Source organism: Thermothelomyces heterothallicus (genome assembly GCF_042370625.1).
Source record: "Thermothelomyces heterothallicus CBS 202.75 unplaced genomic scaffold P884_scaffold_28, whole genome shotgun sequence".
Lineage (NCBI taxonomy): Eukaryota > Fungi > Ascomycota > Sordariomycetes > Sordariales > Chaetomiaceae > Thermothelomyces > Thermothelomyces heterothallicus.
The window spans coordinates 132,434-160,025 of NW_027192589.1; the positions used below are offsets into that span (position 1 = coordinate 132,434).

The window sequence follows — 27,592 nt, forward strand, 5'->3', positions numbered from 1 at the left end:
CTATTCGGCAGAGGAGAACTGGTATAGGGTAACCTTTCTAACCCTAGGAGAGAGGGGGTTCAAGCTCTGGTTGGTCTATAATAATAAGGGGGAGCAGGCCCTCTTATAGGACCTACTAGCCCTACCTCAGCCAACCTACCCCCTAGTTCTTATAGGTAACTTTAACCTCTACTACCTGGTCTAGGACCTATTTGACAGGCTTAGCCCGGGGGCTAGGGACCTCCTTAGCCTTATAGACCGGTAGGACCTCGACCTACGAACGCTATACGGCTAGGTCATTAGGGCCTCCCAAGGGGACTAATATAGCCGACCTTCTACGATAGACCTACTCTAGGCCTTAGCTAGGCTAGAAGCAACCTATAGGGATATCATAGAACGTAGGAAGTTAGACCACTACCTATAGGCCTTAAATGTCTCCCTCTAGGGGACCAACAGGCCTGTGCCGGCTAGTAAAGGGTGGGATTAGAAGAGCCTAGACGAGGAGGTCGCGTAGGCCGAGGCAGCCTACCTCCTGCTCCGGCTTAGCAGGTGGGCATCGGCCTCTGCCCCGGCCGGGCCTGTCTTCTAGGGCCTGGAGGAGCTTCTATAGGCCTTTAATAGGCTTATAGAGGCCCTTGAGGAGATAGCTATAGTCTCGGCTCTGGCAAAAAAGGCTAGCGTAGGTAGCAAACGAGCTCGATGGTAGACGAAGGAGGTTCGGGAGGCCCGGAAGAGGGCTAAGGAGGCAGAGAGGGCCTATAAGGATACCCTAAACCCCTATATATAGGATATACTTCGGCAGGCCCTATAGGACCAAGCCAAGACCATTACGGCCACGAAGACTAAGAGCTAGAAAGCTATATTATAGGAGGTAACTAACCGGCTAGACCTATTATAGAGGCTAGAGTGGTAGGCAAGGCTATAAAGCCACCTACCGGTTGACCCTCCAAAGCTCCTAGCCTTCGAAGGAAGGCTTATAACCTACCAATAGAAGGCTAGGGCCCTAGCCGATAAGTTCTTTCTAAACCTAGAAGCGGACCTAACAGATATTAACAACCCAGATCTAAATAACTACTAGGAGCCAAAGTTCGAAATCAGCTAGGAGGTCATAGCAGGCGATATATTACGAATGTAACCTAACCCTGACCCGACCTACGATAGGCCACAGAGGGCCGCGCCAGGCGCTAATAGGTATAACCCTACAAGTAATAGGCACGGTCGGGGTACGGCCGGAGGAATAAGCGGCCAATTCGGGGTATAAAATGTACCTATTAGACTATAGATTTGCGAGGGAGGTTTTAGCTCCCTAAGGATCAGTCCTCTAAATAACCTACCTACCTACCCTAGAAAAGATAATTAACTCTCCTACCTATAAACCTAGCTTGAACCTATCTAATAGACCCTATAATAGTGCTATATTTATACTAAGTTAGCCTAGTAGCAGGCCCTCCTAATAGTTTCTAATCCTTCTAACCCTTTGTCACCCGAGATAGTACCATTACCTAGTCGTTTGATGCCCTTAGCGGTAGAAGGGGGATCCTTAAGTTAAAGCAAGACTCTTTCGGCTTAGCATTAACTACGAAACTACTCTAAACCTCCTCTACATATCCCTATATCTTCTGTATTAGACTCTTCGCTACCAAATCCCGATCGTAAGGAGCTAGTCTATAACTTAGAAGGTCAAGTCAAGGAACTAGAAAGACTATAGTAACTATAAGATTAAGAAAAGTTCCTACTTAAGAAGTTAGGATTACTAGAATATCTGAAAACTTCGAAGCGACCTTAATCCTTAATTAAATCCTCTAACTTAAATGATTTAGGATATTACTCTAAGGCTATTAAGGTTATTAACTTGATTTGGTTTATTAGTATTATAACCTATCGTTGGTATCGAGAGTAGCTCTAAGATTTATAATATACCTTTTAAGGAGATCCTAGGCGGTTTAAAATATTATAGAATCGTATTCTATTTATACTTGATTATATAGATAAATAACCTTAAAACCATTAATATAGTTACTATTAGAACGTATTAACTAAGGAATGTAAGTAGTTAGAAAATAACTAGATATTATTTAAGGAGTAGATAAATACCTATATAATTAATCTTACTAATTAGGCCTCTTAAGCTATAAAAGTATTAAACTTAGTTTGCTAGTAAAACGAATAGTCCCTATAGGACCTTTACTACTATCTCGAATCACTAGAGGCCTAATTCCCTTGCTAAGATAAGAAAAGTCGGGCTTTGAGCTTCTATACTAAACTATTACCTTTCCTTATCTAATATATTAATCGTTATTATGCCTATTGCCTAGAAACGTAAGAAGGAATGGTATAACTAGCTTTATAAATCTAGTATAGCTTCTAATAGCTAAATCGTATATAGACTAGCCCCTTTTTACCACTAACTCAAGATTAACTACATTATATACCAAATATATTACGCTCTTATATATTACCCTTCTATTCTTATATAGACCCTATAATAAAATATCTTCCTACTCTATAAAATACTATAACCCCTATATCTACCCCTACTCCTAAGTCCTAGGGTAGTAACTTATATTTCTAGTATAGAAAAGAGGGACACTTTTCAAGAGACTGCCTAGAGGTACCCTAAGTTAGCACCTATAGGCGGGGTTAGTACCTTAATCGCCGCGGTTTGGGACGTTCTCGCTAGGGAAACGGGCGCCACTTGTAATAAACCCCGATACCATAGGAATACCTATAGGGGATAACATCTAGAGGGAATAAATGTATATAACTACCATTATAAGCGTATAAAAAGGCATTATAGTTATAATAGACTTAGATTTATATATAGAAGTTAATATTATTAATTATACCTTTATTTAAAATTATTAACTAAAACGACTTACTTACGTTCTACCTATAATTCGATAGTTTAATAAGATAACTATATTATCTTACGGGGTATATCAAGTACCTATTACGTTAACTAACGAATATAGAATAACTCGTTAACTCGATTACACTTATATTACAGTTAGCTACGATACTAAAACTTCCCTAATCTTCTTAGGAATACCTATACTTAGCGACTTTGCCATTTTGTTATTTCCTTCGGAAAACCGTTAATAGTTTTTACTAGAGACCGACTTAGCCTGACTCTAACACCTGAAGAGAATAGAAAAGGACTGCTAGAGGGGAGCTCAAGTCTTTATATTAACTACCATTTCGGATATACCTATAGATCTATTCCCTAACGAAGAAGAACCAAAATCCTTAGGAAACCCGGAAGAAATCCCTTCCGAGTTACAAGATTTCGCTAACATAATAGATATATCAAATTCTAATATCTTTCTATCATTTAAGGTAATCAATTATAAGATTAACTTATAACCTAAAACTATACCTCCTGTTAGACCGATCTACCTACTATCTTAATATAAACTTAATATCTTAAAAGAATACCTTAATAAGAACCTAGCTAAAGGAAGAATCCGACCCTTAGAGTGTTTAGTAGCTAGTCTGGTCCTATTTATACTAAAGAAGGATAGGAGCCTCTATCTCTATATTAATTATTAGGGATTAAACAAGATTACCTAGAAGAACCGCTACCTATTACTACTTATTTTAGAAATCCTAGATTAAGCATCTAGAGCCTAATTCTTTATTAAACTCGACATTAAAGACGCCTACTATTAGATTTATATTTAAAAAGGAGACGAATAGAAAACTGCCTTCCGGACCTAATATAGGCTATTTAAGTACCTAGTTATACTATTTAGCCTAACTAATATACCTATTACCTTTTAGAATCATATTTACTAAGTACTTAGAGGGTTACTTGATAAATTTTATATAGTCTACTTAGACGATATTCTAATCTTTTCTCCTAACCGCGAAACGTATATAAAATATATCTAGAAAGTCCTTAAATGACTCTAGAAAGTATAATTATATTATAAACCTAGTAAATATTTATTTTATAAAGACTAAGTTAATTTTCTTAGGTTTATAGTAAATCGACAAGGAATTACGATAGATCCTATATAGATTATAATAGTAAAAGAATAGCCGGAACTATAGACCTATTATAATATCTAAGTATTTCTCGGATTTATTAATTTTTACCGAAAATTTATTCGTAATTTCTCGTAGATTGCCTACCCCCTAATAAGTCTACTAAAGGGGTTAGAAAAGGGGAAGAAGCTAGGACAAGTCTAATTTAATCTCAAAGAATAAAAAGCATTTTAAGAAATTAAAAACAATTTTAAATCGGCGCTAGTTCTCTAGCACTTCGATCCTAAAGAGCCGATAATCATCGAAATAGACACTTCTATATTTACGATAGGGGCCGTCTTATCCTAGCAAGTAAAGGACTCTTAAAAACATCCTATTACCTTTTGGTTAGCTAAGTTTTTAGGACTAGCCTACTATTATAGTACCCCTAATAAAGAAATAATAGCGATCGTAGAAAGCTTTAAGCACTAGCGACACTGTCTAATAGGGAATCCCTATAGAATTATAGTCTATTTAGACTATAATAACTTATAAGGATTTATAAGATAAACCAAACTTAATAGTTGCTAGGTAAGGTAGTATATATATCTATTAGGATTCGATTTTATTATTAAGCACTAACCTAGAAAGTAAAACCTAGTAGATGGCCCTTTAAGAAGACTAGATTACAAGGAAGAAAATCCTCTTAGGAACTAAGAATGGTTACCTACACTTCAGAATAAAATGGCAAACTATTAGAAGGCGTAAGAAGCGTAGAAAGTTTCGTAAGCATTTTAATACTAGATCAAAGTCTAATCGTTAAAAGTTAATCTAAAGGGATTACGTAATATAGAAAAGGTATACCTCGAAAGAAGGCCGATTATATTACAAAGACAGGCTAAAGAGGCAGTAGGACTAGAATTAGCTTCTACTATCTAGCCGTTATAAACACTTAGAGAGTATATCTTAGAGCTCTGGAGATTAGACCCCTTGACTTAAAGAGTAAGGGAAGGCCTAAAGAAAGGCAAGATAAAAGGCTAGCAAAGTACTAGCGAAGCTAAATTATAGTCTATAGGATCCGACGGCGAATTGCTCTATAAGAGAGCACTTTATATTCCTATAGAAGAAACTATAAGGTAAGAAATCCTCTAGTTATATTATAATAATACTAGAGCTAGATACTTTAGGCCTAAAAGAACTAGCAAACTTATTTAAAGGAAGTTCGACTAGGGAGGCCTAGTAAGAGACGTTAGAAATTGGTACCGAATATACTACGTTTACTAGACAAGTAAACCTAAATAGCATTAGAAATATAGTAGCTTAGAATCCCTACCGATACCTAGCTGACCCTAGCAAGAAATTAGTATAGACCTTATTATAGGTTTTCCCATAGTAAACTTCTAAGCTAAAGAAAAGAACATAGTATTAGTAATCGTAGACCGATATACTAAAATAAACTGGTTCTTTGCCATTAGTTCGGATATTACAAGCTAAAAGCTTACTAAACTCGTTTATAAAGAAGTTAAACTCAAATATAGTATATTAGAAGGTTATATAAGTGACCGTAGCTCTATCTTTACCTTACAATTTTAGGCAGATCTCTACTACCTAAACTAAGTCTATAAAAGACTTTCTATAGCATTTTACCCTTAAACCAATAGATAGACCGAGCAAAGTAACCAAACATTAATATAATATCTATACTATTTTACTATAGCAAACCCTATAATTTAGGTACAAATCCTCCCTAAAGTAGAATTTGTTTATAATAACGCTATTAATGTAACTATAGGACTACCCCCTTTCTAAGCATTAATAGGATATAACCCTACGATCTCGTCACGAATTAGGGACGATTCGCCGAAAGGGAGATACTACCCTAACATGATAGAACAGATCGAAAAGTTACAAGCATTACGAAAGCAACTAGAAGACTATTAGAAGAGAGCTATATAAGGTTATAAATATTATTATAATAAAAAACACTAGGAGAAGACATTTAGGAGAGACGATTTTATCCTACTTTTAACTTAAAATCTTAGACTAAAAACACTAACAAAATTAATACCTAAGTTTCTTAGCCTATTTCGAGTACTCGACCTAGTTAGCTCGTTAGTATATTAACTAACGCTACCTATATAGTATACCCGACTATATAATATATTCCCTATCTCGTTACTCGAACTATAGCATCCTTATAGCCAAAACGAGGTAGAATAGATACTAATACCTAAGTTAGAAGATAATAATAAATAGGAAGTCGAAGAAGTTTTAGTAGAATAGGCCGACAGCAGGACTTAGTGGTTCCTAGTAAAATAGAAGGGGTAGCCCTCTAAATTCAACCAGTAGATAGACGAAGAAGATATCGCCAATATATAGGGTAAAGTACGTAAGTTTAGGGAGCGTATTACGACCACGGAGCGCCTCTGATATAATGCTAAGAGGCACGGGAAGAGACTAAGAAGAGGGCGCCTATAGAAAATACCTAGATATATATCCTAAAGGAGAATATATAAACTAGGGGGGCACGTTACTATAGTAATATACCCTAATATAGTGATCGAAATACTATAGAACAGGGCCTAAGGAAGGCGCCCTAAGAGAGGCCCTAGGCTATATCGTAAGAAACTATATTTCAGGCTGACATTATATTAAAATAATAATAAAGAAGGCCTTACCAAAATTAATAAAAAACATTTATATTATAGTATTACGAACTAGTAAAGCAAATTTATAATATCGATTTAAGGCTAAAGGGGTATCTACTCTATATGATTAAAAAGAAAAAATGAAAATAAAACAAAATATAGCTACCCCGAAAACCTTACTAAAACCTACCATAAGAGACGAACTCCAAGTCTACCGCGTATTTATCTAGGAATCGGGCTACCTTGTCCTCGCTACCTAGGGCCCCTACTACAAGTATGCCTAGTTCAGTAATAAACTTGTACTTAGCTATTTACTAAGCGATATAGCCCTCGTTAACAGGCTCTAGACGAGGTAGTAGCAAATACCGCTAGATTATAAGATCTTATAGCACCTATACCGTGTTAGTAAACAATCGGGTAGACTAAAACGCGACCGAACCTACTATATTAGCGTTAAACTTAGGCTATAGGTTAGTAGCCGCGATCGTATACTTATAATTAGTTATAAACTTACTATATACTAGCTATTACTCCTATAAATATATTAGTATCTACGCCAAATCGTAAGCGAAAATAAACAGGTTCCTATAGAAGTAATCTTCTTACTACTATTATCGATAAGGCCTATATTAGACTAGTAGTACTTCTCGACTACCTTGAAAGTGATAGCTATATCATTTGTAAGTATAATAATATAGCAATAATAGCGCTTATTAAATGTAAGCGAATTTTTAGAGTCGGCCGTATCTGGCTTCAAGGCCGAAACGACCTTATATATAGACCAAATGATAATTATAAGATTAACTATATCGCTAGTTATAGCACTAGTAGCCTAAACTATCATTAATACCTAGGGAATCGCTCTTAAAACGTATACTTACTAGGAGGTAGCTTGTCTAGTGGCCCTAGTAGCACCAAAAACACTTAAATGAGCTAGTAGTAGGATATATATACTAAATGTCAAGGGGAACCTCGTCATTCACGTTAATATCCTTAATAGCATTATACAAACACTATATATATGGTAGCGAATCGGCCGTACTAAGCTGCTAAATCTCTATAGTATTACTATAGACATAAGAATAAAGATTTGAAAATTGAAAAATATATTATAAGCGGCCGAAATAAGAACGTTTTACGGAGGATAAGGTTAAAGATTAGAAGAGAATCAAGAATAAAAAGCGGCCCTCTAAGAAAGTCAAAATATTATTTCTATTACTATAGTAGAGACCTTCTTGGCGCTATAGTAACCACTAGATATATTTATAATAAAGTAAATCTTTAGATAAAAACACTCGAACTATAACTATCATAATAGCGATATAGCTATAAATACAAAGGCGCCTAGTACCTACCTAATTATAATATAATCGCGACCTAAATAATAAGTACAAAACACTAAAAGAATGTCGAAGCGCTACTATAGAATAAAGTTAGATTGAAGCTATTCTAATAGGGCCTACAGATAGGCCCTTTAAGGGGGAGAGTAAATTGTCACGAATGTAACCCGACCCCGACCTAACCTACGACAGGCTACGGAGGGCCGCGCCGGGCGCTGACGGGTATAACCCTGTAAGTAATAGGTACGGTTGGGGTACAGCCGGAGGAATAAGCGGCCAATTCGGGGTATAAAATGTACCTATTAGACTATAGATCCGCGAGGGAGGTTTTGGCTCCCTAAGGATCAGTCTTCTAAATAACCTACCTACCTGCCCTAGAAAAGATAATTGACTCTCCTACCTACGAACCTAGCTCGAACCTATCTAGTAGACCCTATAATAGTGCTACATTTATACTAAGTTAGCCTAGCGGCAGGCCTTCCTAATACGATATTAGGGTAGTATTGGCTAGAGTGGCCCTGTAGAAGGCCCCGGGGGAGGACCTCCTCCTTATAGGCCTGCTAAAGGCCTATAGGTAGCCGCTCTACCGGATACTAGCTATATTAGCCTCGGAGAGCTTACGGCTCGGCTGTTTCCTAGCCTGGTTCAAAAGGGCTAAGATAGTAGTCCTCTATAAGCCTAGTAAACCCCTATAGGCCTACTTTACCCTAAGTAGCTATAGGCCTATAGCGCTCCTACCAATAGTAGGTAAGGTGCTAGAGGCTATAGTCGCCCGGAAGGTAACGGCTATTATAGAGGCCTATAGGCTTCTCCTAGCTAAGCAGATAGGTAACCAGGAACATAGGTCTACTAAACTAGCTATTCGGCTTGTTACGGCCTAGGTTCAGGAGGCTTAGAGGTACAAAGCGACTACCTCCCTCCTATAGCTCGATATCTTAGGGGCTTTCGATACTATTAACTATACCCGGCTACTAACCACTTTACAGAGCTAGGGCTTCCTAAAGTGGTTAGTAGTCTAGGTCAGGGAGTGGCTACGGGATAGGGTGGCTATCCTTCACTTCGATAGCTAGAAAACAGAGGATATAGCGGTAAGGGCCAGGGTCCCCTAGGGGTTGCCCCTCTCCCCTATACTATTTATCCTCTATATAGCCTCCCTCTACCAGGCCATTCGCTAGGCCAGCCCTATAGTCAGTTTAGTAGGCTTTGCCGATAATATTAACCTTCTAGCCTTCGGGAGGGCCGAGGAGGCCTATAACGATTAGCTATAGAGGGCTTAAGAGGCCTACCTATAGTAGGCAAGGACCTAGGGTATAGCCTTCGCCCCGGAAAAGTGCAAACTCATCCACTTTAACAGGGGCTGGAAATAGTGGTCGCGACCACTAGAGCTCCTACGGCCTAGAGGGGGTACTACTACTATAACCCCTTCGAAGTCGGCTAAATTCCTAGGGGTCTAGCTAGACTAGAGGCTATAATAGGGCCCCTACTATATAAAGGTAGCTAAGAAGCTAGAAACCTAGGAGTTTACCCTAACCAGGCTTACTATAAAGACCTAGGGCCCTGGCCTACTATAGGCCTATAAGGTCTATACTAAGTATATCTATAGCGCCCTAGCTTACAGGGCCTCGAACTTCCACAAGCCTACCAAGCCAGGGGGTAAGCCGGAAGGCCCTGCCAGGGAACTATCGAAGGCCTAATATAGGGCCCTTCGAGTAGTTACCAGGGCCTATAGGGCTACCCCTATCCGGTGCCTCGAGATAGAAGCCTAGGTACCACCCCTCGACCTCTATCTTAACAAGAGGCTAGCCGACTTCGAAGCCAAACTCGACTAGCCACTCCTACAGGCCGGAGCAGGCCCGGGGGCCTCCCAGGTCCCTACAAGGGCTCTTATCCAACAGGCCTATAACAGGCTCAGCCAGAGGTTCCGGAAGAGAAGGACTAGGGCAAGGGGCTAGGAGCCAAAGCCTATAGCCCTAGAGGTAGCAAGGTCAATAGTCCGACAGTAGGTTTAGGAGGGCTATAGAGGGGGTCAACCCCCCCTACAGACCCTACGAAGAAGGCTATAGGCCACGGAACTAGCCGTAGTGGCTAGCTAGAGCAACCGTTAGAGGGCCAACCAAGCCGGCAGGAGGATATAGCGTGTATTAGATAAGGACCCCCCGCGCCTAGTTTTTACGGGGGAAGGCCTACAAAGGCACTAGGGCCTAACGAAGGCCTAGAGCTCCCTATTGGTACAGGCCTGTATAGGGGCTATTGGCCTCCGCGACTTCCTTTTTAGGGTTCAAGTCCTAGGGGTTAGCACCCCTTACTATGCCTATGGCCAAGGGAGGGAGACTGTGGAGCACCTGATTATCTGGTGTCCGAACCTACCAAGAAGCTGAACGTGGGAATCCTGGGAAATACGGTCGCAAAGGGACCTAGACCTCGTTTTACGGGGTATAGGGACCTGTAACTATCGTTTGGCAAGGAGGGTTCTACAGTGGCTGATAGACCTAGGGAGGCTCCCGGAATACCGCCTTGTAAGGAGGCTAGACCGGGAGGGAAGGCCTCTATAGGGCTGTCCTAGCTACTTCTCCTTTTCTTTGTAGTACATTAGTATTCCGGATTGGGTGTTAAAGGAGGGATAGAGGTTTTTATCCGGCCTATTAGGTATGGTTTCCTTTGTATATAACTAGAGAGGCTCTAGTATGCTTATTAGCATAGTAATGTAGGATTAATAATAATAATAATAATTAAAATAAAGACTAGGACCTATATAGGACCTAAATAAAGCTAGATTATATATATAGACTACCGATACGTATAGGACCTGTTACTATAGTAATACTAGGCAGACCTACCCGAGCATCTAACTAGAAAAAGAAGGGGGGTATATTATAGGCCCGGGCTCTACCCGGGCTAATTGATAATAGGCTATACCCGGTTTCGGACCGGACCTATATACGTTTATAGGGCGTTTGTAGGGCATGCGCTTAGGACCTGGTTAGGCTCTAACCTGATACCTAACTAGGCCCTAACTAGAGTATATATATACCCCCTATATTAGGGAATAGAACCCCTTTTGGTACCTATACTTACTTTCTCCTCTTTCTTCCCTTAAGGTAGTTAAATAAAACATTGTATACTTATCTATAGTTGCTATAAGGCTAGTATATTATACTCTATCTTATATATAGTATTTATCTACCTTATATCTTACTATTAGTTATAGCTATTCTACCTAGCTATAATATATAGTTAGTTTATAATATATATATACTTTATACTAAGGTAGGTACCTATCTAAGAAAGTAATAGTGTAGCTAAGGAAGTGATAGGATAGCTAAGGAAGTAGTAGTATAGCAAACGAAAGCGCACCGAAGCAAATAAAGACAGTATACACCAAACCAGCTAACAAGAGACCTTAAGCACGACAATAAAGACAAGGACAGACACCGGAACATACGAAAACGACACAAGAGAAAACACCACACTAAAATAGTAGTAAGAAGGCCCGACCACAAGCCAAACTAAGAAAAAAGAAACAACAATAAAAGGGCCAACAAAAAAGGTCCAACCAAGGTCCGAAGGAAGAAAAGCAAATAACCTTTCCAAAGCAAGGAAGGAAGGTAATTAAAAGAACGAACCCTAAGGAACCAAAAACCCCCCCGCCGAACCAAAAGCCAAAAAGGAAAATTTAAAACCCGAAATCGCCCACTAATCCCCCCACCGAAACCCAAACCGACCCAATACCTAAAAGGGTAAAACCGACAACCCCCCGCCACGCCCCCCCGAACCCGACCGAAGGTAGGGCCGGGGCGAGGTAAAGTCCGGAAAAATTAACCCCCCCCCTAAAAGGCCCAACCGAAAGCCCCAATAAAAAAACCTCAAACCAAACTTAGTCCAAAAGAACCCCTCCAAAATCCTTTAAGGGTTTGGAACTAATAGTTAAGGCCCCAATAAAACAAAAATAAGGAAGGAACAAGCCCCCTTGAAATTAAAACCAAAACCCCAATAAGAAAAGTAAAAGTCGAAGGGTTTTAACCAAAAAATTACCTTAATAAAAAAAAAACCAAGGGGTAACAAAACCCCAAGAAAGGCCCCAACAAAAGAAAAAAAAAAAAAATTTGAACTTCCTAAAAGGCCCCCTCTTAGTCCTCAATCCCCTCCAAACCTTAAACCTAACCCCCGAAAAAACGTCCTAGTTCGACCCCCTAAAAAAAAATTTTCAAATTTCAAAACCTTAATCCTAAGGCCAAAAGAAAAACAAAGAAAATTAACAACCTAAGACGACCCAATCGCCAACAAAAAAAAAGGGGTTGAAAAAGGACAATAAAGAAAATAAAGGGAAAGAACAAGGTCCCCTTGAAAATTAAAAAAAAAAACCCAACAACAACCCAGTTAAAGGGTTTTCGGGACAACAAGGCCAATAAAAAAACCAACCCCCAGGAAAGAAAACGTTTAAGAACGAATCCCCAAGGAATAAAGAAAGGTTAAGCCAACAAGGACAAAAACAACGAAAAAAGTAAACCTAAAAATAACAATTCGGCCAAAAAAAAAGGCCGTTCCGCCCCGAAACCAGAAAACGCCCAACCCAAAAAATCGCCTAAAACTAAGAAACCCCAGTAGTCCCAAAATAACAAACCTAAAAAACAAAAAACCAACAACTTCAAAGGAAGCCAAAAAGAACAACAAGCCAAAAAAAGCCCTAACCAAAAAAGGAAGAAAAAAAATAACTCCAAAAGAAACCGATTAATTTCGCCTACGAATTGACCGAGAAAATAAAAAAATTAAAAGAAGAAAAGCCAAGAAAAAAGAAAGTTAAAAACAAATAGAAAGAAAACAACCCGACCAACAAACCAAAACCCAAAGTTAAACCCAAGAAAGGAAGGTCGAGCCCCGTTTAGGCCAACCCAATGATTAACAAAAACGGAAAAGGGACAAAAAAACCTAGAAACCAGCCGGAATTGACAACAACCCGGCCAAAACCCCGTAAACAAGGCCAAAACCCCTAAGAAAAAACCAAAGAAAAAGTTAATAACGAAACAAGCAAACCTGAAAGAAAGGCCCCAAGGAACCAAGAAAAAGGAACCCCAATCCCAAAAAAAAAAGAGAGAAAACTGAAAGTCCGCCCCTAACGGAAGGTTTAAAAAAGGTTTCCAGGGAACCAAAATTTGATTTAGTTTCAATTTTTCTTTTTAATCATATAGAGTAGATACCCCTTTAGCCCCAAATCGATATTATAAATTCGCTCTACCAGTTCATAATACTATAATACAAATGTTTTTTATTAATTTTGGTAAGGCCTTCTTTATTATTATTTTAATATAATATCAGCCTAAAATATAGTTTCTTACAATACAGCCTAAGGCCTCTCCTAGGGCGCCTTCCTTAGGCCCTATTCTATAGTATTTCGATCACTACATTAGGGCATATTACTATAGTAACACGCCCCCCTAGTTTATATATTCTCCTTTAGGATATATATCTAGGCATTTTCCATAGGCGCCCTCTTCTTAGTCTCTTCCCATGCCTCTTAGCACCATATCAGAGGCGCTCCGTGGTCATAATACGCTCCCTAAACTTACGTACTTTACCCTATATATTAGCGATATCTTCTTCGTCTATCTACTAGTTAAATTTAGAGGGCTACCCCTTCCATTTTACTAGGAACCACTAAGTCCTACCGTCGGCCTATTCTACTAAAACTTCTTCGACTTCCTATTTATTATTATCTTCTAACTTAGGCATCAGTATCTATTCTACCTCATTTTGGCTATAAGGATACTATAGTTCGAGTAACGAGATAGGGAATATATTATATAGTCAGGTATACTATATAGGTAGCGCTAGTTAATATACTAACAAGCCAACTAGGTCGAGTACTCGAAATAGGCCAAGAAACTTAGGTATTAATTTTGTTAGTATTTTTAATCTAAGATTTTAAGTTAAAAGTAAGACAAAATCGCCTCTCCTAAATGTCTTCTCCTAGTGTTTTTTGTTATAATGATATTTATAACCTTATACAGCTCTCTTCTAATAGTCTTCTAGTTACTTTCGTAATACTTGTAACTTTTCGATCCGTTCTACCACGTTAGGGTAGTATCTCCCTTTCGGCAAATCGTCCCCAATTCGTAACGAGATCGTAGAATTATATCCTATTAATGCTTAGAAAGGGGGTAGTCCTATAGTTACATTAATAGCATTATTATAAACAAATTCTACTTTAAGGAGGATTTATACCTAAATTATAGGGTTTACTATAGCAAAATAGCATAGATATTATATTAATATTTGGTTACTTTGCTCGGTCTATCTATTGGTTTAAGGGTAAAATGCCATAGAAAGTCTTCTATAGACTTAGTTTAGGTAGTAGAGATCTACCTAAAATTATAAGGTAAAGATAGAGCTACAGTCACTTATATAACCTTCTAATATACTATATTTAAGTTTAACTTCTTTATAAACGAGTTTAGTAAGCTTTTAGCTTATAATATCCAAACTAATAGCAAAGAACCAGTTCATTTTAGTATATCGGTCTACGATTACTAATATTACGTTCTTTTCTTTAGTTTAGAAGTTTATTATAGGAAAATCTATAATAAGGTCTATACTAATTTCTTGCTAGGGTCAGCTAGGTATCGGTAAGGATTCTAAACTACTATATTTCTAATGCTATTTAGGTTTACTTGTCTAGTAAACGTAGTATATTCAGTACCAATTTCTAACATCTCTTACTAGGCCTCCCTAGTCAAACTTCCTTTAAATAAGTTCGCTAGTTCTTTCAGGCCTAAAGTATCTAGCTCTAATATCATTATAATATAACTAGAGGATTTCTTGCCTTATAGTTTCTTCTATAGGAATATAAAGTGCTCTCTTATAGAGCAATTCGCTATCGGATCCTATAGACTACAATTCGGCTTCGCTAGTGCTTTGCTAGCCTTTTATCTTGCCTTTCTTTAGGCCTTCCCTTACTCTTTAAGTCAAGGGGTCTAATCTCTAGAGCTCTAAGATATACTCTCTAAGTGTTTATAACGGCTAGATAGTAGAAGCTAATTCTAGTCCTACCGCCTCTTTAGCCTATCTTTGTAATATAATCAGCCTTCTTTCGAGGCATACCTTCTCTATATCACATAATCCCTTTAGATTAACTTTTAACGATTAGACTTTGATCTAGCATTAAAATGCTTACGAAACTTTCTACGCTTCTTACGCCTTCTAATAGTTCGCCATTTTATTCTAAAGTATAGGTAACTATTCTTAGTTCCTAAGAGGATTTTCTTCCTCGTAATCTAGTCTTCTTAAAGGGCCATCTACTAGGTTTCACTTTCTAGGTTAATACTTAATAATAAAATCGAATCCTAATAGATATATATACTACCTTACCTAATGACTGTTAAGTTTAGTTTATCTTATAAATCCTTATAAGTTATTATAATCTAAATGGACTATAATTCTATAGGGATTCCCTATTAGACAGTATCACTAGTACTTAAAGCTTTCTACAATCGCTATCATTTCTTTATTAGAGGTACTATAATAGTAGGCTAGTCCTAAAAACTTAGCTAACCAAAAGGTAATAAGATATTTTCAAGAGTCCTTTACTTACTAGGATAAGACAGCCCCTATCGTAAATATAGAAGCGTCTATTTCGATAATTATCGGCTCTTTAGGATCAAAGTGCCAGAGAACCAGCACCGATTTAAAATTATTTTTAATTTCTTAAAATGCTTTTCGTTCTTCGAGATTAAATTAGACTTGTCCCAGCTTCCTCCCCTTTTCTAACCCCTTTAATAGACTTATTAGGGGGTAGGCAATCTACGAGAAATTACAAATAAATTTTCGATAAAAATTAATAAATCCGAGAAATACTTAGATATTATAATAGGTCTATAGTTCCAGCTATTCTTCTACTATTATAATCTATATAGGATCTATCGTAATTCCTTATCAATTTACTATAAACCTAAGAAAATCAACTTAGTCTTTATAAAATAAATATTTACTAGGTTTATAATATAATTATACTTTCTAGAGTTATTTAAGGACTTTCTAGATATATTTTATATACGTTTTATAGTTAGGAGAAAAGATTAGAATATTATCTAAGTAGACTATATAAAATTTATCAAGTAACCCTCTAAGTACTTAATAAATATAATTCTAAAAGGTAATAGGTATATTAGTTAGGCTAAATAGTATAACTAGGTACTTAAATAGCCTATATCAGGTCTAGAAGGCAGTTTTCTATTTGTCTTCTTCTCAAATATAAATCCGATAGTAGGTATCCTTAATATCGAGTTTAGTAAAGAATTAGGCTCCGGATACTTGGTCTAGGATTTCTAAAATAAGTAGTAATAGGTAGCGGTTCTTCTAGGTAAATTTGTTTAATCCCTAGTAATCAATATAGAGATAGAGGCTCCTATCCTTCTTTAGTATAAATAGGACCAGACTAGCTACTAAACACTCTAAGGGTCGGATTCTTCCTTTAGCTAGGTTCTTATTAAGGTATTCTTTTAAGATATTAAGTTTATATTAAGATAGTAGGTAGATTAGTCTAATAGGAGGTATAGTTTTAGGTTATAAGTTAATCTTATAATTAATTACCTTAAACGACAGAAAGATATTAGAATTTAATATATCTATTACGTTAGCGAAATCTCGTAACTCGGAAGGGATTTCTTCTAGGTTTCCTAAGGATTTCGGTTCTTCTTTATTAGGGAATAGATCTATAGGTATATCCAAAACGGTAATCAATATAAAGACTCGAGCTCCCCTCTAGCAGTCCTTTTCCATTCTCTTCAGGTGTTAGAGTCAGGCTAAGTCGGTCTCTAGTAAAAACTATTAACGGTTTTCCGAAGGAAATAACAAAATGGCAAAGTCGCTAAGTATAGGTATTCCTAAGAAGATTAGGGAAGTTTTAGTATCGTAGCTAACTATAATATAAGTATAATCGAGTTAACGAGTTATTCTATATTCGTTAGTTAACGTAATAGGTACTTGATATACCCCGTAAGATAATATAGTTATCTTATTAAACTATCGAATTATAGATAGAACGTAAGTAAGTCGTTTTAGTTAATAATTTTAAATAAAGGTATAATTAATAATATTAACTTCTATATATAAATCTAAGTCTATTATAACTATAATGCCTTTTTATATACTTATAGTAATAGTTATATATATTCGTTCCCTCTAGATGTTATCCCCTATAGGCATTCCTATAGTATTAGGGTTTACTATAAGTAGTACCTGTTTCCCTAGTAAGAACGTCCTAAACTATAGTAATTAAGGTACTAACCCTGCCTATAGGTACTAACTTAGGGTACCTTTAGGCAGTCTCTTAAAAAGTGTCCCTCTTTTCTATACTAGAAATATAAGTTACTACCTTAGGACTTAGGAATAGGGGTAGATATAGGGGTTATAGCATTTTATAGAGTAGGAGGATATTTCGTTATAGGGTCTATATAATAACAGAAGGGTAATATATAAGAGTATAATATATTTAGTATATAATATAGTTAATCTTAAGTCGGTAGCAAAAAGGGGCTAGTCTATATACGATTTAACTATTAGAAGCTATACTAGATTTGTAAAGCTAGTTATACTATTCCTTCTTACATTTCTAGGTAATAGGTATAATAATAATTAATATATTAGATAAGGAAAGGTAATAGTTTAGTATAAAAGCTTAAAGCCTAACTTTTCTTATCTTAGTAAGGGAATTAGGCCTCTAGCGATTCGAGATAGTAGTAAAGGTCCTATAGGGACTATTCGTTTTGCTAGTAAGCTAAGTTTAATACTTTTATAGCTTAAGAGGCCTAATTAGTAAGATTAATTATATAGGTATTTATCTACTCCTTGAATAATGTCTAGTTATTTTCTAACTACTTACATTCCTTAGTTAATACATTCTAATAGTAATTATACTAATGGTTTCGGAGTTATTTATCTATATAATCAAGTATAAATAGAATATAATTCTATAATATTTTAAACCACCTAAGATCTCCTTAGAAGGTACATTATAAATCTTAAAGCTACTCTTAATACTAATAATAGGTTATAATACTAATAAACCAAATTAAGTTAATAACCTTAATAGCCTTAGAGTAGTGTCCTAAATCATTTAAGTTAGAGGATTTGGTTAAGGATCGAGGTCGCTTCGAAGTTTTTAGATATTCTAGTAATCCTAACTTCTCAAGTAGGAACTTTTCTTAATCTTATAGTTACTATAGTCTTTCTAGTTCCTTGACTTGACCTTCTAAGTTATAGACTAACTCCTTACGATTAGGATTTGGTAGTAAAGAGTCTAATATAGAAGATATAGGGATATATAGAAGAGGTTTAGAGTGGTTTTATAGTCGATGCTAAGCTAAAAGAGTCTCGCTTTAACTTGAGGATCCCCTTTCTACTACTAAGGGCGTCAAATGACTAGGTGATAGTACTATCTCGGGTAATAAAGGGTTAGAAGGATTAGAAACTATTAGGAGGGCCTGCTACTAGGCTAACTTAGTACGAATATAGTACTATTATAGGGTCTACTAGATAGGTTCGAGCTAGGTTCGTAGGTAGGAGAGTTAATTATCTTTTCTAGGGCAGGTAGGTAGGTTATTTAGAGGACTGATCCTTAGGGAGCTAAAACCTCCCTCGCGGATCTATGGTCTAATAGGTACATTTTATACCCCGAATCGGCCGCTTATTCCTCCGGCCGTACCCTGACCGTGCCTATTGCTTGTAGGGTTATACCTGTCAGCGCCTGGCACGGCCCTCCGTGGCCTGTCGCAGGTCGGGTCGGGGTCGGGTTACGTTCGTGACAATGGTGCTCGCACTAGCAGAGTAGGGATGGGAAAACTTGGAAACCTGAAGCCACTGCTCAAGCGGGTGAGCTAACTTATAGATGAAGCCTCGTGCCAAGGATAGCGGATTTACTATACAGCCTGTGGGTTCTTAGCCGACGAGCTTTGTTGATTCTCCTTCCTTAGCCTCCAGTGAGTTATACGGCATCACGGGTGAGACACTCAGCTATATAAGCTGGTGGTACTATAATATGGAGAATTCTTAGATGGCTAAGGTACCTTAGGTAACTAGCTAGGTATTATACTTCCTCCTAGGTTATGCTCCGTTGATATACGAAGTGTCACGCGATTTCAAACTTTGCTGTGACTCTTGTAGCTTCTAACATACTACCTGATTTGCGTCGCGAAAGGTAACCAACGCGTACCGAAGGGACCGTGAAAGGTTGTAACGGATTTTAAACTAAGTCAGCTCACTTTTTCGGGCCTGAGCGGGCCCCACCCCGGGCGTGCCTGCCACAGCATTTGCTTCTGTCATCGATTGCCGCCGCCGCATCATGCGGACCGTTTCGCACCACAGCTCCTCCTGACCAGCTCCTCTGCCGGTTCAGAACTCCCAAATCCACACATGTTGCATCGGTCTCCACGGGTTCTGGGCCAACCTTGCTCTGTGCTCCGCAAACCTCACACATAGCCAGACAGCACACCTGTGGGACTGCCCACCTAGGAAACTGCGGTGTCGCTCAGTTTCTAAGCTTTGAACAGTGGACCGCGCTTCAATTTTCGCTGCGTTATCGGCTCCCCGATTCTTGGTTGGCTGACTGCCTTGACTCGCCCGTCCGCCGGCGCCACGACGCAAAGTAACTGCAGGCTGGACCCGGATTACGGCAACAGCCGCGCACAACGCCTCCCATCTCACGCACGACGATACCCAGAGCCGCAACACACCGCTGACGGCCGTTTCCTTTTTTTTTGTTTGTTTCTCCCTCTCTTTTTGCAAACGCCGCGGCCAGGCTTCGTAGTAGGAACCGCCGTTGAACCGCCGTTGAACCGCCGTTGAACGTCCGGCCTCATCCTCGCTGCCCGTTTTCGAAAATTGGAGAAACTTGGCAGCAAAAAGGTAGCTTGGAAGACCCCCAGAACCCGGCCCCCCCCCCGGCCTGCTGATTCTCGGTTTTTACCCTCGCAACGACCTGCGCAGGACGTTCGTGTCCGGGCGATGGTTGTCACCTAGCCACCACCAAAAGAAAAAAGAGCAGCGGCAGCGGCGGCAGCGGCGGCAGCGGCAGCAGCAGAACATGACAGGCTCAACGTCGACTTCCGCTCGGCCAGTCTTCGATACTTGAGTCCCGCGGAGTTCTTCTCCCCCCTTCCACCTCGGTGTCCCTCGTCTCTCGGCGACGGCATGGACCCCGCCGCCGCAGCCTGGCCGCTCGACGACCAGGTCCCCGAATCCCCGGGCCGCATCTTCGAACGGCTGCGCCAGATAGCAGGATACACCTGGGACGACGCGCGGCCGCCCGTCCACTCGACCTACGACAACTGGCACGTCTTTGGCACCCGCTTCGTCTCGCCCTCCTCGACACCGCCCCAATCCAGCGCGAACGCCCTAACGTCTTCCGCGCCCTATCATGCGGCAGGCCCGCCCGTTGTGTCCCACCTCAGCTCCTGCGGCCGGACATTTTCCGCCGACACCCGCTCGCATGCTTCCCTCTCCGAGACCGAGTCCATCTCGGACAGATCGACCGGCTCCCTCCCGCCGCCGACTCTGTCCACCGCCGCCACCGATGCGCCCGTCATCGAGCAGCGCGTGGTCGCGAGGGTGTCGTACCACGTCCTGCGCGAGGAAAGGGCCTTTTACATCTCCAAGAGCCTGGTCTCCAACGTCGATCCGAAAGCAGAGCGCATGGTCAGGCCCCTAGACGTGATGCGATTGCCGCCGGCCCCTGGTGACCGCGGCCCTATCGTCGTTGCCATCTATGAGGACCTCGGCCCGAACTCTCTTTTTGGCCTTCTGGACTTTGGGCCCGCCTTCTACTTCGCCAGGCGAGAAGGCGATCGGTGGGAGCCTTGTCCGGGAGCCGCGCCTGCCCTGGGACCTCCCATTAGCTTGCAGAGTTTCCTCGATTTCGCCATCGGCGCCGCCCAGTGCTTGGAGATCGTTCACCACGGGCAAGGCATTGTCCACGGCGAGATACGGGGGGACGCCTTCCACTACAACGCGGAAACAAACAAGGTCAAGCTGATCTCCTTCGGCTCGGGGTTGCGATCGTTCGAGCACGGCCTGACGAGCACGGGGTGGTCGGCCTTCTCCAAGGCGCTAGGCGCAAAGCACAAACTGCAGTACATCAGTCCCGAGCAGACAGGACGGATGCCTGCCGAGCCCGATACCCGCACCGACATATACTCGCTCGGGGTCTTGTTTTGGACCCTCCTGACCCAGCAACCGGTCTTCCCAGGAGAGACGCCACTAGACGTCGTCCAGGCTGTGCTCGGCCGGAGGATACCCAACGTCACTGCGATTCGCATGGACGTCCCCGAGGTCGTCGGCCGGATCATCCAGAAGTGCACCGCAAAGAACGTCGCCGACAGGTACTATTCGGCCGGCGGCCTGCGTTACGACCTCGTGGCTGTTCAGAAGATGCTCAGTGACGGCGACTCGGCAGCATTAAAGGATTGGCCGATAGCCTCCAGAGACGTCTCCTCGTCCTTCAGGTTACCAACTACCGTCTTGGGTCGGGATCGTGAACGGGCCGAACTTGTCAGGCTCATCGAGAAGTTCGCCAAAAGCCATCCCGTGGCCCCGAGTGGCGCCCTGGCCCGCAATTCCGAAGGCTCGAGCCTCGGCGGCACGGAGACCAACGACTTCGGCGACGCTTCCAGCGATGGCGGGAGCTCGACCGGAGGAGCCAACCGTCATAGCCCCTCCGCTCCGCAGCCAGACAACAGGCCCAGGTCTGGACCGTACCTGTCACCGCCCCTCGGCCCGGCTTCGACCGCGGCGTCTACGTCGACCGTTTCCTCGAATACGTCCACCTTGTCCGGCGGCGCCAGATTGCCCCGTGCGTCGGACAGACACTCCTTCGTCGACGGAAGCCATCCCGGCGACAACCAATATTCGGAGCCTTCGCGGCACGGTGCCACCGTGGGAACCGACACTTCGTCCACGAGCCTGGCTCGTCAGCTCGGCTCGGCCAAGTTTAGGAGGCACGGCCATTGCGAGATTGTCCTGATTGAAGGGGCCGGCGGCCTCGGCAAGAGCAGTCTCGTCCAGTCGGTACTCTGGGAAGCCCGCAGGAGAGGTTACTGCGCGATGGCCAAGTTCGACCGGGCGAGGAAGACGCCTTTCGGCCCGCCCCTGAAACTTCTATCCTCTCTCTTCCGCCAGGCGCAGGGCGAGAGAAACACGGAGACCGCTTTCCACCAGTCTCTGAGGCACCACGTCCGCCCGGTATGGCCCATGCTGCACAAGGCTCTGGGCCTCCCGGACTTTCTCCTCCCGCCGGCCGACTCACCACTCATACGTTCCTCCTCCAACACCCAGACTCCCAACAAGGCCGACCCGCAGAGGCGCGCCTCCTCGCCCGAGATGTCCGCCCCCTCCGTGCTGCGCCCCTCCTCCGGTGCCTCGGTGCAAAAACCTCGTGACTTTCTTCGCGCTGGCGCTTCCACAAAGACCAATAGGCTGATAAATACCTTTCTTGACGTGCTGAGACTGTTCACGCAACACAAGTTCATCTGTTTGTGCCTCGACGACTTGCAGTACGCCGACGACGAGTCCCTGGAGCTTATCAGCCAAATAATCAGCGTTAGGCTGAGGTTGATGCTCATCATAACATACCGGCCAGAGGATATGCCGTATGAGGAGGTCCGAAAGATACTCACCCCTCTCAAATCGGACGACCTGCCTAGAGGCGGTGGCCCGAATACCACCCGGATCACGCTCGAACCGCTCCCCGAGGAAGTCATAGTCGAATACGTTTCCGCCACCCTCTCGCTGGCCAAGGAAAGAGTACTCCCCCTGGCCTTGGTCATCCAGTCCAAGACGGCAGGCAACCCGTTTTACATGCGGGAGATGCTCAGCGCGGGGTACCGGAAAAAGTGCATATGGTACGACTACATCGCCGGCCATTGGACGTATGACCTGGACAAGCTCTTTGATCAGTTCCAGGGGGAGCAAGATTATGACGTCCTCGATACTGCCTTCATCACGCGCCGCCTGAGCGAGCTGCCACCGGCTTCGAGGTCGATCCTTGCCTGGGCGGCTCTGCTGGGGCAGACCTTCTCCTTCGACCTCATCTGCAAGCTGATGAGCGGAAAACAGGAGGTCGATGACTGCTGCCCGGAGAGCTTGGGTGAGCCGTTGATCGCCGCGACCTCTCAGGAGGACGTTGTCTCGGGCCTCGAAGCCGCCATCCAAGCCTTCATCATCATTCCCTGCGACCGGGACGACCACTTCCGCTTCGCCCACGACCGCTACATCCAGGCCGCGGCGGCCCTCAAGGAGTGCAATGCGCGCGTGATGCACTTTGTGATCGCCCAGGTCCTCCTCAAGCACTACCCGGATAATCTGGCCCTAAAGGACAACGCCGCCTCCCACATCTGCGAGTCGGTCGACATTATCAAGAAGCGAGTCTCGCATCGGGAGGCCTTCCGCAAGCTGCTCTTCGAGCGCGCACATGAGGCGATCGAGAGTGGCGCCCGTCCCACCGCCGCCAAGTACCTCAGCAACGCCGTCGCTCTCCTGCAGGCGGATCCTTGGAACGAGGATGCGGAGGACGTGTCGTACGACGAGACCATGCAGATCTACCTGCAAGCAGCCGAGTGCTACCTCTTCATGGGGCACCAGAGTGCCGCCAAGGTACTCCTGCAGACCATCTTTGATCGTGCGAAGACAGCCATCGACAAGGCCCCCGCATGGGTGCTGCAGTCAAGAATCTTTTCCCAGAGCGGCGACTCCCATCAGGCCCTGGCCTCCCTGAAACAATGCCTGGCTGCTCTCGACGTGTCTGTCGACGACTGCCCGACGATGGAGAAGTGCGATGCGCAGTTTGAGCGCCTGTCCCGGAAGATCCAAGCGACGGATCGCGAGGAGGTGGTGAGCCCGCCAGCCGAGAGCGACCCGATGCTGGCGTCCGTTGGCGCAGTCCTCGCGGAGACGACGAGCGCGGGCTGGTGGGCCGGCTCTGCGGCGTTCTACCAGCTGACTCTCTTGATGGTGGAGACCCATTTCAGACGGGGAGCTTACCCCCAGTCGGGCTTGGCCTTCCTCTACATGTCCGTCATTGCCTTGTCGCGGCACAACGACGTCAGGCTCGCAACTGAACTGGGGAGCATCTGCCTCGAGCTGCTCGACAAGTCCCGCGATCCGTCCACCTTGTCGCGGGGCTACATGATCTATGCAAACTTTGTCGGCCACGTCCAGAGCCCGATTGGCCAGTCGGCTAGCCAGATCGAGGGAATGTTGGACTACTCCATGGTTGCCGGCGATAGGATAGCGACCATCCTCAGCTTCGCGCTTGCGGCACAGCTGAAGTTCTATGCCGGCGAGAACTGCGCCGACCTGGAGGCGTTCTGCCAGTATGTGTGCGAGGACATCCCGGGCTGGCATCTCGACACGCGGGGCGGCACGCTCCTCATCGCCGTAAGACAGGTCTGCCGCGCGCTCCAAGGCAAGACCCGGACGGCGGACCCCCTGGATGTCATGAGCGACGAGCGCCACGACGCCGTCACCTACAAGAAGTGGCTCCTGGCCAACACCAACAACGGCGGGCGGTCGTTGCTGGTCTACGAGACATTGGAGATCGTGCCCCTGTTCCTCTACGGGCACTACGGCCACGCCATCGAACTTGGCAAGGCCTGTCTGGAGCGCGCGGAACTCCTCTGGTCGGTCCGCAATACCAGGCTAGCCATGCTCTTTTACGGCCTGGCTCTGGCTGGCGCCGTCATTCGGCAACAGGGCGACCCCTCCCTCTCTCCAGGGGATGAGGGGCTCAAGGACGTCGTCGACGAGGCCGTCCGCAAGGTCGGAGAGCTCAGCAGGAGGATCAAGGAGTGGCAGGTCGTCGATAACGTCAACTACTTGGCCTGGTCGAAGCTGCTAGACGCGTCCGTCTCGGAGATGCTCGGCGACCATGGCACAGCGATTCGGCTGTACGAGGAGGCCCTGGATCATGCTTCGGAGCACAACTTCATGTTCGAGGAGGCCCTCGGGAATTACTTGATGGCCAACATCTTCATCCGGAACGCCGCGAGGCGCTCTGCCCGGTCCGCGCTCCGCGATGCCGTGTCCTTGTTCCGCCAGCTGGGCGCTACGGGCATCGCGGACCGCATCGAGAGCGACCACAGCATCCTCCTCCAACGAGCGATGCGGAATCCCCGCACCGTCGACCAAGGAGTGCAGACCGACTTTTCTGGCGACGCTGTGACCGTCCAGTATCGCACCGTCGACGACAACAGCACCGAGGAGGAGGCCCAGCAAGCTTCGCAGGCTGCCGTGGCCGCCCTGAAGGGGGAGCGTATGTCGGCCTGGCGCGGCTCGATGCAGCCCGAGGCCGGAGCCGGGCTGCCCGCGCTCGATATGATCGATCTGCACGCAATCCTGGTGTCTTCGCAAGTCATCTCGTCGGTGCTGAGGATCGACGAGCTCCTCAAGACCATGTGCGACGTCATTCTCCAGACCTGCAGCGGGTCGGCAACGCTTGCCGCGATCGTCGTCCAGGACGAAGGGAGCTCCGACTGGTGTGTCGCCGCGAGCGGCGACCCGGAAAAGGGCGCAGAGGCTCACATACCGGGCATCCCGCTCAGCGTGACCGACCTGGTTGCCGAGAATGTCGTGCTCTACTCCACCCGCTTCCGTGAAGCAATCTTCTTGCAGGACCTCCTCAGCGACGAGCGGTTCGGCAACGTCAGCGACCAGTGGCTGCGGAGGAATCCGGGAAGCAAGGCCGTCATCGCCATCCCCATCTGCCACGGGTCGAAGCCGCTGCTCGGGGTCCTCTACCTCGAAGGCGCTCCGGGGTCGTTCACTGACCGCAACTTGAGCGTGCTGCAGCTTCTCGTCAACCAGATCGGCATCAGTTTCTCCAATGCGCTCGCCATGAAGGCGGTCGAGAAGGTTTCGGCCGAGAACATCTCGATGGTCGAGCTGCAGAAGCGGGCGCTCGCGAAGGCCATCGAGGCCGAAACCAAGGCCAAGAACGCCGAGGCAGAGGCCATCCGCAACGTCAAGCTTGCCGAGGATGCGACCAAGGCGAAGTCCATCTTCCTTGCCAACGTCTCGCACGAGCTGCGCACGCCGCTGAACGGCGTGATCGGCAATTCCGAGCTGCTGAGAGACAGCAACCTCAACAAGGAACAGCTCGAGATGGCTGATTCCATTCGCGTCTCGGCCGACCTGCTCCTGACGGTCATCAACGACATCCTGGACTTCTCGCGCATGGAAGCCGACAAGATGAAGCTCTACATCATCGCGTTCAACCCCGAGGAGATGGTGCGCGAGGTCGTCCGGGCGGTCTCGTACAGCAACAGGGAGAAGACGTCCAAGAAGAACGTCAAGATTATCCAAGACATCAATCTGCCTCCCATGCTCATCTACGGGGATCCTATCCGCCTGCACCAGGTCCTCGGCAACCTCATCGGAAACAGCCTCAAGTTCACCGAGGACGGTTCGATCACTATCGGCGCGCGGATCGACAAGGAGACCGAGGACAATGCGACCCTGACGTTCTGGGTCAAGGACACGGGCATTGGCATCTCGCCGCAACAGCTCGAAAACCTGTTCCAGCCGTTCAGCCAAGCAGACGTGAGCACGGCGCGCAAGTACGGCGGCAGCGGCCTCGGCCTGAGCATCTGCAAGTCGTTGATCGAGACCATGATGCAGGGCAAGATCCGCCTCGAGAGCCAGGAGAACGTCGGCACCACCGCTTGGTTCACCGTCACCTTCGACAAGGCTCGGCCCGAGGTAGTCGCCGGTGACGAGAAGCTGGCGTCTCGCAGCCTGCCGGAGCCGGTCAGGCCATACCCGGCGAGGCAGCAGAGCGCTGCCTCGAACAAGGAGCTCACAGCATCATCGACCAACAATGCCGCCTCCACGACCGGGGCGCCCGCCTCTGCCGTTTCGGATCTGTCAAAGATTCCCAAGAACGAACTCCGCATCTGCATCGCAGAGGATAACGCGATCAATGCGCGCATCGCGTTACAGTACATGCAGCGGCTCGGGTACCCCAACGTCGACACGTACGAGAACGGCCTCAAGGCGGTCGAAGGGTTGCGCGATAAGGCCCGCCAGGGCAAGCCGTACCACATCATCCTCATGGACGTGCAGATGCCCGTGCTCGACGGTTACGAGGCGACCAAGCTCTTGCGGCACGACGAGCTCGAGTCGGTGCGCAAGGTGCTGGTCATCGCCATGACGGCGTCGGCGATCCAGGGCGATCGGGAGAAGTGCTTGGCGGCGGGGATGGACGACTACCTGGCGAAGCCGGTACGGTCCGAGGTGCTGAAGAAGAAACTGGATGCCTACCTGCTCGGGGGCGGGGGTGGGGGCGCCGGGGCGGCGGGAGGAGGAGGAGGAGGAGGAGAAGGGGGAGGAGGAGGGGGAGGAGCGGCCACTGGGCAGATAACAAACGGGTCCCTTCAAACCGAGGGGCCGAACGGTTCCTCCCAGGCTCAGGCCGCTCAACAGCAAGATGAGCGACAAAAGGGAGAAGAGAAAGCCCCGGCCGTGGCGCCCCAAACCTCGACCGGTGCTCCGGCCCTGGCCCCGGCCCCGGCTCCGGCTTCGGAACAGCAGCAGCAGCAGTAGTAAAATTGTGGAGGCGGTTCGAGGAACGGCCCAAGGAAGGGGGGACACGCCGGGCTGGGCGTCTCCCCTCGGTTGGGA

The 27,592-nt window shown here is 45.0% G+C and overlaps 1 protein-coding gene across 1 annotated transcript; it reads left to right on the forward strand.

Moving 5' to 3' along the window:
* Nucleotides 1-20,113: 20,113 nt before the first annotated feature.
* On the forward strand, nt 20,114-27,514 carry P884DRAFT_209463 (uncharacterized protein; the record flags this gene model as incomplete). Its single annotated transcript, XM_069438938.1, has 1 exon — nt 20,114-27,514. One exon carries the CDS (start codon nt 20,114-20,116, stop codon nt 27,512-27,514), a length of 7,401 nt encoding a protein of 2,466 aa, XP_069294445.1.
* Nucleotides 27,515-27,592: the final 78 nt, after the last annotated feature.